The sequence below is a fragment of the Harpia harpyja genome, chromosome 1 (assembly GCF_026419915.1).
Source record: "Harpia harpyja isolate bHarHar1 chromosome 1, bHarHar1 primary haplotype, whole genome shotgun sequence".
Taxonomy (NCBI): Eukaryota; Metazoa; Chordata; class Aves; order Accipitriformes; family Accipitridae; genus Harpia; species Harpia harpyja.
This window is the reverse complement of record NC_068940.1, coordinates 42,458,862-42,473,459: the sequence shown is the minus strand read 5'-3', so window position 1 is coordinate 42,473,459 and position 14,598 is coordinate 42,458,862. Positions and strand designations below refer to the sequence as shown.

General features: G+C 55.3%; 1 protein-coding gene and 1 long non-coding RNA gene across 3 annotated transcripts; one reads left to right on the top strand and one right to left on the bottom strand.

Moving 5' to 3' along the window:
* Positions 1-2,722: 2,722 nt before the first annotated feature.
* Positions 2,723-10,093, bottom strand: SLC32A1 (solute carrier family 32 member 1). Of its 2 annotated transcripts, XM_052789663.1 has the most exons (3): positions 9,522-10,093; positions 5,678-6,463; positions 2,723-4,878 (listed from the first exon to the last, which is right to left on the bottom strand). In XM_052789663.1, the coding sequence occupies exons 2-3, from the start codon at positions 6,053-6,055 to the stop codon at positions 3,691-3,693; spliced, it is 1,566 nt and encodes a 521-aa protein (XP_052645623.1). In that variant the 5' UTR covers positions 6,056-6,463; positions 9,522-10,093; the 3' UTR covers positions 2,723-3,690. The 2 variants fall into 2 exon arrangements, with proteins under 2 accessions (XP_052645623.1, XP_052645613.1); XM_052789653.1 differs by lacking the exon at positions 9,522-10,093 and having other exon boundaries at positions 5,678-6,582.
* LOC128142940 (uncharacterized) lies at positions 7,053-13,764 on the top strand. The gene is made up of 3 exons (XR_008235571.1): positions 7,053-7,483; positions 8,212-8,317; positions 13,379-13,764. It is a non-coding gene; the product is annotated as an uncharacterized LOC128142940 (long non-coding RNA).
* The last annotated feature ends 834 nt before the right edge of the window (positions 13,765-14,598 follow it).

Genomic DNA, 14,598 nt, shown 5'->3' with positions numbered 1-14,598 from the left:
GCGGAGAGGAGCGGGCTCAGCCCTCGCCTCACTCCAGCTCCCACCGACAGTCCCATTGGGTGGCATGGCCGTGTGGGTGCGTAAGGATAACAGAGATTTGATACTACCCTCATGTCTCAGGGAATGAACCCAAATAGAGGTCCCTATTGTACTTGAGGAACCGTAAAGACACAGAGGAAAATAAATCCGTGCCCTGCTAGTGGAGAGAGGGCCTTTGTTTGTCTCGTTTTCAGAATGAGAAGGTTTAGAGGATTGCTGTAGCACATGACCAGAAGCTACGAAGCTGCAGACAAAAGCCGTTTGGAACAGAGATCAGACTTTGCCATCGTGCTGGCTTTTCAGAAGATTTCTGCTTTGTCCAAGTTAAACCTGCTGCTGTTTGGGGGTTTATTTTGCTCAGTCCACTGCATCCCTGCTTTAAAGACTGCACATCTCCCACAACACTGGTTCATGTACGCTGTCACTAGCATCAGCACAGCATCAAAATGTCTGCTGCGGCAGGCTGGAGGGGGCTGCCTGTATTTCAAGCCCAAGTCACAAGGGTTGCACCAACAGCCGCACTCGTTCCAGCCACGGACAAGTTTAGAGGACAAAGCCTCGGCTTATCGCTCCGGCTTGCTGAGTGGGCTCATTTCGCAAGCTCATCGCACGTCAGCCGTGAGCGTGCGTCGGCACCCGGCAGAAAGACGGAGGAAAGCGCTTGAGCAAAACTGACAGTGAGACAAAGCCCGTTGGGGCCCTCTGGATAATTGCTGGCTTTACCACAGCTGAAAATTGCAGCGAGCCAGATGCTGAGAAGCCCTGTCATCCCTGGGACCCGCACAGCCTGCTGCCAGGGATCACAGGGGAGGCAGAAATGCCTCGCAGAGTCCCTCCAGCCAGGCGGTGTCTCATGGGGCTTGGGGGGGCTGTGCCTAGGCAGGACTTGGGGATTTGAGGTGCCCTTGCAGGGGCTGAGGGCACTCTCTGCTTGTGCTCCCCTTCTCTGCACCCTGAGGAATAGAGACAAGGAGCCTTCAGCTGCCCTGACTTTCCCCCACTGTAGCAAAAAAGGCACAAATCATCTTAGACCCCAAATACACTCAAAGCAGGAGCCATTTCTGTTCACAAGGTGGGGGGGGTGGGGTGCTGAATTAGGTTTAAAACCTCTGCAAAGTTAAAGCTTCATAAAACGGTTTCTATCATCATGTGCCCCAAACCAGAAAACCTTTGGCCCCTGAAAAACACAACCACAGGGGACAGGTTAGTCTGTGAGCATCCCCCATCCACACACAGCCAGCTGCCTGCAAGAAGAGGCGAGCGAGCTGTGCTACCACTGCGGCATGGCATGGCAGCTGTCCTGGCTGCACCCGTTCACTTCCTGCGATCCAAATGGGGAATGCAGAGAGAAAAGGATCCTAAAACCCTCGCGTGCAAAGCAGATGCAAACCACAGATGTGCAGAGGAGTGTGGTGTTAACCTGTGAAGGGCTCCTCAGTTCTCCACTTACTCCCAGGAACCGATGGGTTATCTCAGCCCTACACAGGGCAGGGAGAAGAAGAGCTGGATCTTCTCCCATGCTGGTCCTTTCTCAGCACCCTAGGGAGAAAACAGAGCTGGAACAGAGAGCTCACGGCAGAAGAAAAAAAGCAGCAAGCACTCATGAAGAAGGAGGAGCAGTCTCCCCGCACCCCGGGCGGCTCGATGGGATGGCTCCCGGGCCGGGCCGCGCCGTCGGGCGAGGGCGCTGCGCTGCCGCCGAGGTCCCGGGGCTGCGGCGGGGCGGGGGGGACCGGGAGGAGGAGGGGGACACGGGGACCTGCAGGGGGTGAGGGCAGATTTGGCTGCCGGTGGCTGCCGGCGGGGTGGTTCGTCACAGGTTATTCGGAGGAAACCGCCCGAAATATTCTCAGGGAAGGGACATCCCCCCCCCGCTCCTGCCCGAAGCCCCTTTTCCCGGTTTGTGCCCCCCCCAGCCCGCCCCGGTACCGCATTGCGGAGCTGCCCGCTGCCGTCGGGGCAGGGCGAGGGCGGGGGGGGACCCCAGTCCCTACCGGGTCTCGACACGATTTGGGGACCTTTGCTGTGCCGGGGCTGCGGGAGCGCTGCCCGTGGGTTCCCCCCCCAGTCCTCATCCTCCACTGTGCAGCGGGCGGACAACGAATTTGTTGTTGTGGCTTTTAAATCGGTGTAAATGGAGGTGTTTTCGGTCACGGGTGCGGAACGTGGGGCTGATCCCCGCGGCGGGGGCGGCCGCCCCGCCGCGGGGATCAGCCCCACGTTCCGCACCCGTGACCAGGGCAGAGTGAGTGGTTCAAGCTAGGTGATACCCCCAGCCCATTATTTCGTTTATTTCCCCCCCCTCCACTGCATTTGTTTGTTTGTGAGGGTGTTTTCGTTTTTTCTCCTCCTTCACAAGAACAGAAGTCTCAGGGTACATCTGCAAACTCCCTCCATCTCTGGATTCTGAGCACTACGGGAGAAAGCAAAGCTGGGGGGGGGGCGTAAGCAGCCCCCCCCCCCCAACTGTAGGACGACCCCTTCCCGAAATATAAATGTCCTACCTCTTGCAAACAGCTTAATGCCACTCTGGGTGACAACCCAGCGCTACCCCTCTGTTACCATCAAGGATGTGCGGTAGCCCCACGCCCCACCCCCCCAGTGCAAGCGGGCGTGGGGAGGATGAACCTCCCTCTGCCCCTGCCCAGCTCCTCCGACCCCCCCACGAACGAGGCCAGCCTCATCGGCTATGTTTTCTCTTTATTGTTTGATATATTTATGTACCACATTATATGTTAAAGATAGATTTTTTTTTCTGATATACATTTTTCATCTTATTTACCACAATGACACCACACGTACATTGGAAACAGCTCCACGGATCTGGTAGATTGCACAGAATGAATTGTGTCGTAGTTTTGTTCCTGTATCCTGAACGACGTCAAATCCAACAATTATTTTTTTTTAACTTTTCATAATTTAGAAATAACAATTGTTAAAACAAAACAAAACAAGTCACCGAGAAGCGGACTCCAGGTCTGCGATTTCAACCAGAGGCAAAACATTGTAATCGATGGGAAGCGCCGTTCCTCGGTGTGAATTCGGATGGAAGAATTAAGCTGTCCTGACATCTATGTGACTACGGTGTAAACATTGCAGGTAACTGGCATTGCTGGTCATCAGCCGCTGCTTGGACTTGTTGGGCTGGTCATACAATCTAGGTCTCATCTACATCCATCTCACACAGTGTAAAATGAAGGTCCCTGCTCCCAGCACCCACGGCTGGTTCGCTTCTGTCTGTGAGCGCAGCAATCCAAGCCCATCGGATCGGCACCTGTGTTTCAGCTCCTGAAACACTGAATTGCATATCTGTAAGGAGTATTAAAAACTGCGACTGTTTCCCAACAGGTCATTCGCGGGGGGCCAAGCTTCAGGCAACGAGTGAGGAGATAGGGGTGGGGCACCGGATAATTTCCTTCAAAAAATTCTAAATAACAAAAAAATATATTTAACTCTTAGCTTATTTAAAAAGACGGCAGGGCAAACACTTTAATCTCTTCTTATTTCCTTTAATTTGCAGATTCTATGACATAGAATTTGTTGGATGCACGTAACGAAAATAATGACTCTTTCCATTAAAGGGATGCAGAATTATTTGGCTATGCGGATGTTCGATGCGATTCTCTTACTGCAGCCGACTCTGGCCCCTCCTTAGTCTTCAGCATTGGTTCTGAAGGCCTCTATGAGGCCTTCTAAAGAGTGGATGAACCCAGAGACGCTGCAGATACCACCTATAACGAAAATGGCAACATCAAAGAAGACATGGTGCCACAAGAGCTTCCTCCACAAGAGTTTGAGGTGGAAAAGACTGGGGAGCAGGAAACAGAGCCCTGCGCCTGTGAGGCTCCCAGTAAGACCCATCAAGAGGGCAAAATGCGGGACATAGATAGCCATGAGCAGGGTGAAAACTACCAGGGCACATCTGAGGGTGAGTCCCCAGGATTTGAGCCGCCCGTCACCCCCGTAGCAGTTGGGGAAGAATGCCCTGTTTCCATCTTGGAAAAGGGATCGCTCCAGGACTTCCACAGCTGCAAAGAACGGCAAGGGGTAGGAGAGCAAGGCTTTGGCCACCAAGAAAATGTTGACTACTGCCCTAATGGTGGACGGCAAGTTGTCTGTAATGACTTCCTTGGTCTCGTCAGCCCAGGTCAGATAGGCGACCAAGGCAAAGAGTCCCTTAAGGATGCAAGCTGCTATGTGAGTCCAGTTCATCATGCAATGAAACTCCTTGGGGTTCTGCATGTTGCCCTCCAAGGAAGGCAGAAAGATCTGAGAGGTGTAGCTGAAGACAATGATGCCGATGGAGATGGGAAACTTCTTTACATCAATGTAAAACTTGACTTTGTCCCAGGCCCAGTCACGTGCCCTGGAGAGGCAGTAGGCGATCACCAAGATGTTGATCACAAAGTGGGCTAATGTGCAGAGCAAGCTGAACTTGGAGACTGCCTTGAGGTTCTTCAAGAACGCGCAAGGCAGGAGCACTGCTGTGGCAATGATGGACCATGACTTCTGGGAGACGGGCAGGTTGGGGAAGCTGTTGTACATCAGGTTCCCACTGACCACCACATAGAGGATGCAGGTCATGACCAGTTCAATGATCTGAGCCACGTTCACAATTCTGCCTCCAAGGGTGGGGAAGCGAGGCGCGCAGCATGCGTTTGCTATGTCCACGTAGGAGTCTCTCACCCTGACTATCTCCCCATCCTCATTCTCTTCATAAAGACAGGCAATAAGGATTTTCCCAGTGTAGCAGCAAACCACTGCAGCGAAAATTATTAAAAAGAGTCCTAGGTATCCACCATGAAGGATGGCATAGGGCAGGCCCAGAACAAACATCCCCTGGAAAGAGACAAAATGGAAACCGTGTTGCTTGTCTCACCAGGCAGGCGCCTGTACCCAGGCACACGCAGTCACACAGTCGCAGTCACATGCACGCTCGCTGTCTCGCTTGCACACCATCACACCCACGCAATTGGTCGCACAGTCACGCCATGCAATCACGGCCACACACAATAACGCACCCCTCCTTTCTCTCTGACGTTCCACCCCCCACAATCACACCCACGCGATCACACCCGCACACTCACGCACACCCGCATAATCTCACCCCGGAGCACCCAGAACAAGCGAGCACAGTTTTGCCGCCCGGGCTTTGCCCCGATCTCTACCCTCTCTGTCCCCAGCCCCTTGCAGTGCACCAAGACCCCCAGAGCCGAGAAGCCGGCCCGGGCCCACCCCGGCACAGCCCCACCACCGGCCCGGGCCCCCCGGGGTCCCCCCTCGCCCCCGGCCCATGTGCCGGGGCAGCCCGACGGGGAGCCCCGCCAGCCCGGCCCCGCGGGGAGGCCCAGCGGGACGCGGCTTGGGGCCCGGCGCCCCTCCCGGGCTCTGCGCCGTATTCGGGGGGCGGGGGGCAAAGCAGAGATCCGGGTTTGCGCTTTTTTCCTTTCCTTTTTTGATCTTTTTCCTCCCCCCCATTTTTCCTCTGCCTTTCCTCTATTTTTTCTTTCCTTTTTTTCCCGCAGTGGGCTTGCGATCAAGCCCGGGGCTGCCGGCCGGGCGCGGAGCGGCGAGCGGGGCCGGGGCCGGGGAGCGCTCCCCGGTGCCCGGCGGTGTGCCGGCGCGGTGGCGGTCGTACCTGGATGGCGTTGGTGACGTTCCAGCCCGCCTCCCAGGCCGTGATCTTGGGCTTGCCCTGCCCGGAGAGCTCCGAACAGACGCCCGCCTCCTTGGAGGCGGAGGGCGGCAGGGGCCCGGTGCCGTCCCGCTGGTAGTGGATGTCGCCTTCCAGGGGGGGCTCGCCCCCCTCCTCGCCGCCGTCGGACTTGAGGATGTCCATCTGCAGCCCTTGCCGGTGCTCCATGTCCAGGTCGTCGCAGTGGGCGAAGCCCACCGCCTCCTCGTCGGTGGCCGCCTGGAAGCCCATCCTCGCGAACATGCCGCTCACCTTCGCCTGGGACTTGTTGGACACCGAGGTGGCCACGTTGGAAAGCTTGCTGCGGAGGAGGGTGGCCATGGTGGCCGGCTGGCCGGCTCCGCTGCTCGGAGACCCTCGGGGACGGAGAGACCCGACGGGGCGGGGGAGCGGCGGGGCGGCGGGGGGGACCTCGGCGCCCGGCGAGGGGGTGGGGGGCGGCCGCTACGGGGGGGGGCTGCTCCGAGCCGCTACCTCCGCGTGCCGGCGCAGTGCGAGCGGCTCCCGGCCGGGGTGCCCAGGGGCATGACACCGCTGCGGGGAGGTGCAGGCCCGCACGTCCCGCCGCCCGCTCCACTCCGCGCCGCTCCGCCGGCCCCCGCGGCGGGATCGGGGGGCGAGCCGGACGGGGATGGCGGCGGGGGGGCTGTCAGCAGCCGGCGGCTGTCACCAGGCGGGCAGAGCAAGCCCCTGGCAGAGCGCGCCGCGTCTCCATCGCAGTGCGCCCACCTCGCGGACAGAAGAGGGAGAGGGGAGAGAATTGCTGCATTTCTGGGGGAGGTACCAGCCTCCCCGGCCAAGCCCAGCCTTCACCCCCCCTCCCCGCCCCACCCACGCCCGCCGGGCCCCGCCAGCAGCAGCGCCGCAGCGCGGACCCCCCCCCCGCCCCGTCCTCCCCCCCCCCCCGGCTCCGCAGCCCCTGCGCTGCCGGCCCTGCCCCACACCCTGCCCCACAGCCGCGCCGCGGGGCCCCCGGCCGCCAGCCCCTTCCCCACGGCGGAACAAAAGAGCCCCTTTGAAGAGGCGGACAAACGGTTCTCGACCGGTTCTTAACGGAATTTTCCTCCTCGTACGCCCTCCTTTTTCGTTTTTCTTCCCCCAAAAACGTGCGGCCCCTATGGAGGCTGGGGACAGCGGCGGGGGCAGCTTGGGCAGCGTGTCCTGCCATAGCTGCGGAGCACAGCGGTGTGTGGAAATCTGCGCCCAGGGAACCAGGGTTTAGCTGTCTGTAACGACTCCTGTCATCTGCGTGCTCCGAAAACGGAGGGAAACGGGTTCCTGCTCCCGCTCGGGGCTCGCAGCCGGGAGGCAGCGCCTCTGCCCCGCGGAACCGCACCGGCATCTGTGGGACACCGGCAGCCCCCGGGGATATCGGCTGCGCCCTTCTCCTCTTGGTCCCCACGATCTAATGTAGAGAGTCTCCTTTGCTTAAAAAAAAAACCCCAAACCGGTATTTTCGTTTTGCTTCCAAATGCTTATACTTATTCGTAATTAAAAAGCCTTACGATTTTTTCTTTATTTAAAATATTTCCGAGTTGAGCAAACAACGGCAACGAGAAATCCCTGTCCTGTGCTGTGGCAAAGACAAGTCCAGGGTGGCAGGGGGAGCGCTGGCATTTTGGGGCGGTGTGTATGAGAGCACGTCCCCCTCTGCTGCGGGGGGATCGTTTGCATCGTTGTTTTATAAAAAAATAGATGTTCCTTGAAAGGGCCGGGGGGGAATCTGTGTTTCGTTTGCTGCTTTGGAAGGTAAAAAACGAATATTTTTTTACTATAGATGGGCGGAAAAGCCAGCTCTAAATTATTTCGATAAGATCGTTGTTGAGGGAGCGGGAAGGGAGCGCTGGGGCTGCAGTTGCAGGTGGGATGCGGCACCGAGCAGAGGTGGGGAGAGACCCCCCCACCCGGCTCCAAGGAAAAAAAACTTAAACACCCTTTTTTTTTCCCCTTTCTGCCAGAATCCAAAAGGAAATTGGGTGCAAAGCGGCTGAAATGTGTCAAAAAAAAAAAAAAAAAAAGGCCCCGGTGAGGACTTTACCCCTAAAGGGGGTCTCTCGGGTCCCGGCGCGGGGGGTCTTTTGCAGCAGACTGCCCCCCCCAAATGGGGCTTTTTTATAGCAACCGCTCCTCTGCGAGGAGGGGGAAGGCGGCTAAGCGAGGCGCATCCTTGGCTTTGCGGAGAAATTATTACATGTCAGCGCACAAATAGGTCGAGAAAGCCAAGCGGGGCAGGCTTTCGCCCCGGGTTTAGCAGGGCCCTGCCCGCCCCCAGGGCCGCGGCGGGCTGGGGTTTCACCGGGGACAATTAAAATCAAGGGGAGGAGGACGCGAGGGGCTCGGGCCGTCACTGCTGCCCTCGGCTGCCGCAGTCGCCGTTTCGCCTCTTTACAGTCCTGGAAAAGGACTGCTACAATGAACACCTCGGGGGGTAAATTCAACGATTTCTTCTTCTTTTTTTTTTTTTTTTTTAAATTTAGCCTAAGACAAGTTCATTGTGAGAGAAGACATGAAGGAGACCTGGTTCTGGCGGCTGCGGGGGGCATCACGGAGGAAGGAACGAAAATTCACCCAAACCGCTGTCTGGTGCGTGAATACTTCCTAAACCCGTCTAGCACATCCCCTCCCCTGCCCCGGCACCCCCAAACCTCGGCCCTGCCCCAGCTGGGAGCCGGCGGGGCACTGCCGCAGCCCCCGGGCAGTCCCGGTGCGGCCCCGCCGGGGCACCGCGCCGCATCCCCCCCCGCCCCCGCCCACCACCCCCCCTCAGTGCCGGGGAGGGGAAGGGGGTCCCAACCACCGGCATCACGCCAAGGGTAGAGGAGACGGGCTTTCGGCTGCTCCTTGAGCATCCAGCGTATTAGGGACGTACTGGGCTCGGGACACACCTCGTAGGAAAAAAACAATAAAAACAACAAAAAACCCCAAACCGAATTAAAAAAAACCCAAACCCATCCAAACCAAAAAAACCCCCCTCCAACCCAAACCCAAACAAAACAGCCAAACAAAAAAAACCCACAGGGAGCTTGAAAATAAGTCCAGCTTCGCCGGGCCGGTGCGGAGAGGCATTCCCCGAGGCAGGGGCTCCCTGCGTGGGCTGCGGGACCCTCCGTCCCCGCCTGCCGACCCGGACCGTTTCTCTGGGCGGGGATGCCCTGGGGGCGGGGGACCTTTCCTCCCGCTGCTGGATGCGGCAGTGTCCCCTCCTTGCCAGAGGGACCCCTCACCCTAACACCCCCGGCAAAGCCCCGGCTGCCTGCCCAGCCTTGGCGGACACCGAGACGAATAGGAAACTGGGGTGGTGCAGGAGATGCAGGGGATGCCGGGGGGATACTGAGGAGTTCAGGGGCCGCAGGGGGGCCGAGGGATACAGGAGCTGGGGAGTGGAGAGTGCCGGAGGTGCCTCTATGCCCACTCGCTAATCCCACGCCCGGTTCTAACGCCGGGAGGCTGAGCCCGCACCCACCGCCTGCCCCCGCCGCTGGTGGGGCGCACCCCGGAGCCCCCCCGGCAGCACCCTGCTTTGCTGCCTGGCTAGAAACACCTCCCCGGGGATGCCTCAGCCCCCGGGACGGCGGCTCGCTCCTGCCCTGTTCCAGAGGAGGGAGAAAAAGACTTTCTGCAGCAGCGGCTGCAAAAAAAAAGACCCCCTGAATTTGTACCGGCGGCTAAAACCAGGGATAAAGGACACAGAAAAAAAAAGGGGGGGGGGGGGCGGAATAGAGGAAAGAGGCAGAGGAAGAGAGGAAAGCGAAGCCCGAGAAATGGAGAGGAGGGTCGGGGCATTTACCTCTGCTTCTCTCCCCATCGCCGCCTGCAGCGCGCCGCTCCGCGAGCCGGAGCGGAGCGAGCAAGGGGGGAGGCTGGAGGGGCGGATGGTGGGAGGGAGGGGTGGGTGGGTGGATGGATGGATGGATGGATGGATGGATGGATGGATGGATGGATGGAAGCAGCCGCGTCACTCCTGGGCTCCCCCTAACTCTTAATTAGCCCAAGCAGGATAACGCAGCCAAAACTTATCCAAAGGTTAGCGGGTCCCAGGGGGGTGTTTGAGCTGCAAATCATCTCAGATGAAGCTAAAAGGAAAGAGAGAACCTGCAAATGAGCCGTAGCCCTCCCCTCTGCCCGGGGCTGACGCTGGGGGTTTCTGGCACTGACTGCTTTCTCTGCACCCGCTCCCCGGGGTGGGCTGAGGGTCTCGTCCCCCGCCGGGCAACCCTGGCAGGGCTGGGGGTGTGCAGCCCTGTTCCTGCGGGGAACAGCTCGCCCAGACCTCCCCCATCCTCCCCAGGCACTGACAGATCCAGCCGGAGGAGCGACTCTGCCTTATTTCCACAGAGCAGGCTCGGGGAGTGGGGGGCTTGTGGCTGAGTCTTCTGATTAATAAACTGAGGGAAAAGAGCTATTTGTGCTCCCAAATAATTTCAGAAAAGCAGGAAAGGTCAACCCCGAGTGAGTTGTCTTTCTACAGCCCTCACCAACAGACCCTCTCCAGGCTGCTGGATGGCACAACACAGTGGCAGGTGCATGAAGGTGTGATTATTTGGGAGCAGGACGAGCATCGCTCCTAGTTCACTGCATAGTCAGGCTCCCAGATCCCAAAGGATTTGATTCTCATGGGCTTCGGTGGGCTGTGAACTGCCTCAAAGCCACTGTGCTGCAAATCGTGTCCGAAATGGGTCCCCGTGAAGAAGGGGACTTAAGGCAATTCCTGCATGCCCATCTTCATCCTCCTCTGTAATACTGACAAAAAGCATGGGTGTCCGAATGCAGGTGTGTAACCCCCTGATTCCTGCACAGCCTCCTTGCTTATGCCACAATATTTCCCCACACCCCTAAAACCCGCTGCCGAGCATCGTCAGCAGAGCTGCCAGCTGCAGAGATGAGAAGTCCGGGGGGGCACCTTCTGCCTGGCCAGCCAAGAAGCTTCCCCAGACATGTCTGCCCAAGAACCAGCCTGCCCAGAGCAGACCTAATGCAGTTCAGCCCAGACGCTCGCTCCTTGGAGAAGCAGCCATCCCTCCCGGACATGTATGTATGTACCTAGAGATGTGATCACAGGAGTCAGAAGCGGTCCACTTTGCCCCCAGCCGTTGCTAAAAGCACCTCCTAGGTTTATTGCCCAGGCCGTTACCACCCCCGCAGAGATGCACAAGCTCACCCTCGGCTCTCAACCATGACTGGCTGTGCAGCAGTGAGCTTCATCCCAGCTCTGCCTCCCCGTTCCCCCCCTCCGGCACCATACAGAGGAACTCTGACAGGATAATAAAGAGTTGCACAATATACTATAAAAAGGCAATTAGATAAACTACTGGATTGGGACCAGCTCCCGTGACCTAGTTAATAGCTCTGGGAATTTCGGGAGGGTAGGGAAGGAAAAAGCATCAGTGTCAGTACGTCGTGCAGGGCGAACGGGTTTTGGAGGGGAGGAAGGGCTGCGGTCTGCAGCACAGCGCTCTGGAAACACCCCGAGAAAGCAGCCCCAGCATAGTGCAGCAAACACGCCTGCCTTGGATTACACCTTCTCCTTCTTGCCCATGTTTAGAGCTTGCCGTCAGCATTTAGAGCATAGAGTGGAAACGGTGGATATAGAATCACACAAGCTGCTATTCAGTTTGTGCGCTGGATATTGAGGCTGGATTCATGCGCAGCATGGTGTTCAAGACAAAGAAAGACAGTTGTAGACAGACACTTTGCAGTAAGATAACCATAAGAGAGTAAAATCCAAAAGCAAAGTCTCCAGGAGAAAGTCTGCAAGGGATGTCCCTTCCTTATTTAATTTTTTTACTGAACACAAAATGGCTGCCTAAATTAGAGAGACATAAAATAAAGACAGAGCATATAAAGCCTGGGAATATCATTATTTTACATTAGCATGTCTCACAATAAGAAAATTTGCCTGGAGAATATGTAAAAACTAAATAAAGGCTTCTTGATTTAACCTCACTATTTGCAAAATAGACAACTTCTGATCTGCAATTTGGGAGACACTTTGTACATGAATTTCTGTGTTTTTCATTTCCCAGAAGGGAAGAGCCCTGATAAAGCATTATCATATATAAACTAAAAGTTCATTTGCAATTGGACCATGATATGTTCTCAAAGATAATTCCAATAAGTTGGAATTAAATTTAAGTCATAGTTTGTCTTTATTGTTGACATAAAAATTAAGTGATAGCCATTGGTTACTTGAGATGCCAAATTCCAAGGTCAGTACACAAGTAGTATTGTTCCCACGAGCTTAACAGCATTTTCATTGACTTAATATATAAAGCTTCATCACTGTCAAATTAGATATTCATATATGTACATGCTCTTGTATTTCATAGGAAACGATTATGGACTAGGAAAGGAAAGTGTATACTTCATAGATGCCAGGCTTTTTAATGTCAGCTTTCAAATCAAAAGCTCTTCTGCTACAGTTGTAGAGTCTAAGTGCTGTTTTTCAAAATTAGATTATTGTGCTCCCCAGTCCTAGACTGGCTGTTTTCCTCCAGCATAATATTTTTTGGGTTTGCTTTTTTTTCCCCCTCCTTTTTCTTTATGATTTTAAACAAAATTAGGGTCAACTTGCAATGAAAGCACAAGTTGCAGGGAACCAAGCATTACCTATAGCTATAGGCTAACGGGCAGTGACTGCATAGGCAGCATCCACGCCTGCCTCGCCCGGCCCAGCCTGGCGTATTCCCGAGCAGAGCAGGACTGAGGATCGTGCCCGGGAGGGCACGTGTTCGGCCACTCGGCTCGGTCAAGGGGCAAATGCTTACGACGTCCCTTGCTTGCTCTGCTGACCCCGGCCCTGCTCCCCACGGTGAGCTCAGCTCCTCACACAGTGGCCTCTGGACCCGGCAACTGCTGCCTGGATCCGACCTGCCTCCACCTGGTCCCATACGCTATCCTGGCTGGTAGATGATGCTTCAAAGCATAGAATAAACGCTGCTGTAATGAACGGTGACTGGTCTGTACAGGATATTTCTCCCTAAGCAGCCTGTGGTCAGATGATGCCCAAGTACTGAAGAGCTTTTATATCACCTTTTTTTTCCCTTATGTTTTTTCCTCTTTTTTTTTTTATATTATGTTTTCTTAGTTTTATTTGATCTGTGCAGGCTGTGAGGAAGGGCCTCTCCGAGCAGAGGGACAGTGCCAGCAGCCAGCTTGCCTTTGGTGTGTTTCTTGTCAGGAGGGCTCAATCTCAGCCAGCTCCATTCCCCATCTGTCCATTTTCCTTCTCCATTTTGTGTCCATTTCCCATAAAAGCAGGTCAATGACACAAGACAGTTACTCACGTCTCTTGCAAACATCCCCCAGCCCCATCCAAAAGCCAAGACCAGCACATTGGGAAAACCTGGCCCCCACTTTTTGGTATTCCTGGCAATTCAGCCAAGGCTAACAAGGGAAGGCAGCAGGCACAGGCTTGTGTATCTCCCTTTAACAAGACCTTGCTCAGTATTTTGGAGTGACACAAACAGGGTACACCTAAGCCAGGGACCTGCTGCTACCGGCAAAATTGCAGTCATGTCTCTGAACCTGGCCCCTGTATCTCTTTGTGGAGCCTCACGCACGGAGGCTGCTGTTTCAGAGGCAGGATTTGGATGTGCAGTGTCTGTGTGCTGATATCATCAATTAGTTTATTTTCTTTTTTTCCAGAGGCCAAAAATAGAAGCCACATAAAGGATACAGTCAAAATCTGAGCCGAGAAAAACGCCTCGGGAAGCTATTGCTGTGTCGTAAGGAAAACCAAAGGGCAAAGCGAGGTACGTCATGGCTCAATCCAAAAAGAAAGACAGGTCAGCCCACAGCAACACTTCCAGTGCCGCTGCGTCTGCTGCTGGAGAGGATGAGACAGAAAACCTCACCTTGTGCTGGTGTTGGTGAGTCTTCTGCATGCCCACTGCTAGCTACTGAGATAGTGGTGCTTGTGGGCGAGGACTGGATGCTGTGCTTGACTTGGCTTCCTTTGCTTTGCAGTGCGGGCAGAGTCCTGCTCTTAAAAAAATAAAGAAAAAAAAAAAAGAAAAAGCCTCTTTTTGCAGAAAGGCTCCACACATGTTGTTCTCTTTCATCCCACACGTACCAGTGTGAGCACCGCAACGCACTGCACTGGGAAAACATACTACAGCCCAAGGAGGGTGAGAGTGCTGGGCTTTCTGCAGCCAAAAGGGGACTCAGGATCGGGCAGAACCAGCTTTCCTGTGACTAACGGTGTAACTGAGGGTAAATGCAAGGAAATGCAATTTGCCTATGTCTAACGCAAACAATAGAGAACCTGCTTATTTCTTACATGGCTCAAAGAGATCAGCTAATCTCAGTGTCTTAATTCGCTGTCGCAGCCTGCCTCTGCCAAGTGTCTAATCCTCAATAGAACAGAGCAGCAGATCATCTCACACTGCAGGCACCTCCTCCATGCTGACTCTGGATGTGGTCACGGGGACAACACATATTAATTTCAGTCTAAATGTAGCATTTCTATATAGTTTATCAAACACCCTGAGCTGGAAAGCTTTCCTGTCAGCACTTCAGATTAGGAAAACTGGGATGGGGTAAAATGTATTGTCCTTACGAGCAGGCAAGCAGTGAGCCACGCTGCGGGAGCAGCTCCCTGTCCAGGGGCACCAAAGGAGCCCAGCCAGCCCCGGGGGGTTCTCAGCATCAATCTCATGCAGGGAAGACCAGACCATTGCAGAGCAGCTCTTCTTCTTTCATCTAGTGTAACATACAAAAAGAAAACAGATATTGGGACATGACTGAAATAATCCCTTGCCAGGAGACAATAACAAGGGAACGGACCATGAGCTGGAAATCACGGCTATAGCAGAGGATGTTTTTTTTGTGATGCAGCAGCACACATTTCAGCTGGGCAGCTCACA

Excerpts from the sequence above, each read along its gene's own strand:
- SLC32A1 (XM_052789663.1), bottom strand. The coding sequence starts at position 6,055 with ATGGCCACCCTCCTCCGCAGCAAGCTTTCCAACGTGGCCACCTCGGTG. Across the intron at positions 4,879-5,677 it reads ACGTCACCAACGCCATCCAG|GGGATGTTTGTTCTGGGCCT; the intron begins GTACGACCGCCA and ends GTCTCTTTCCAG.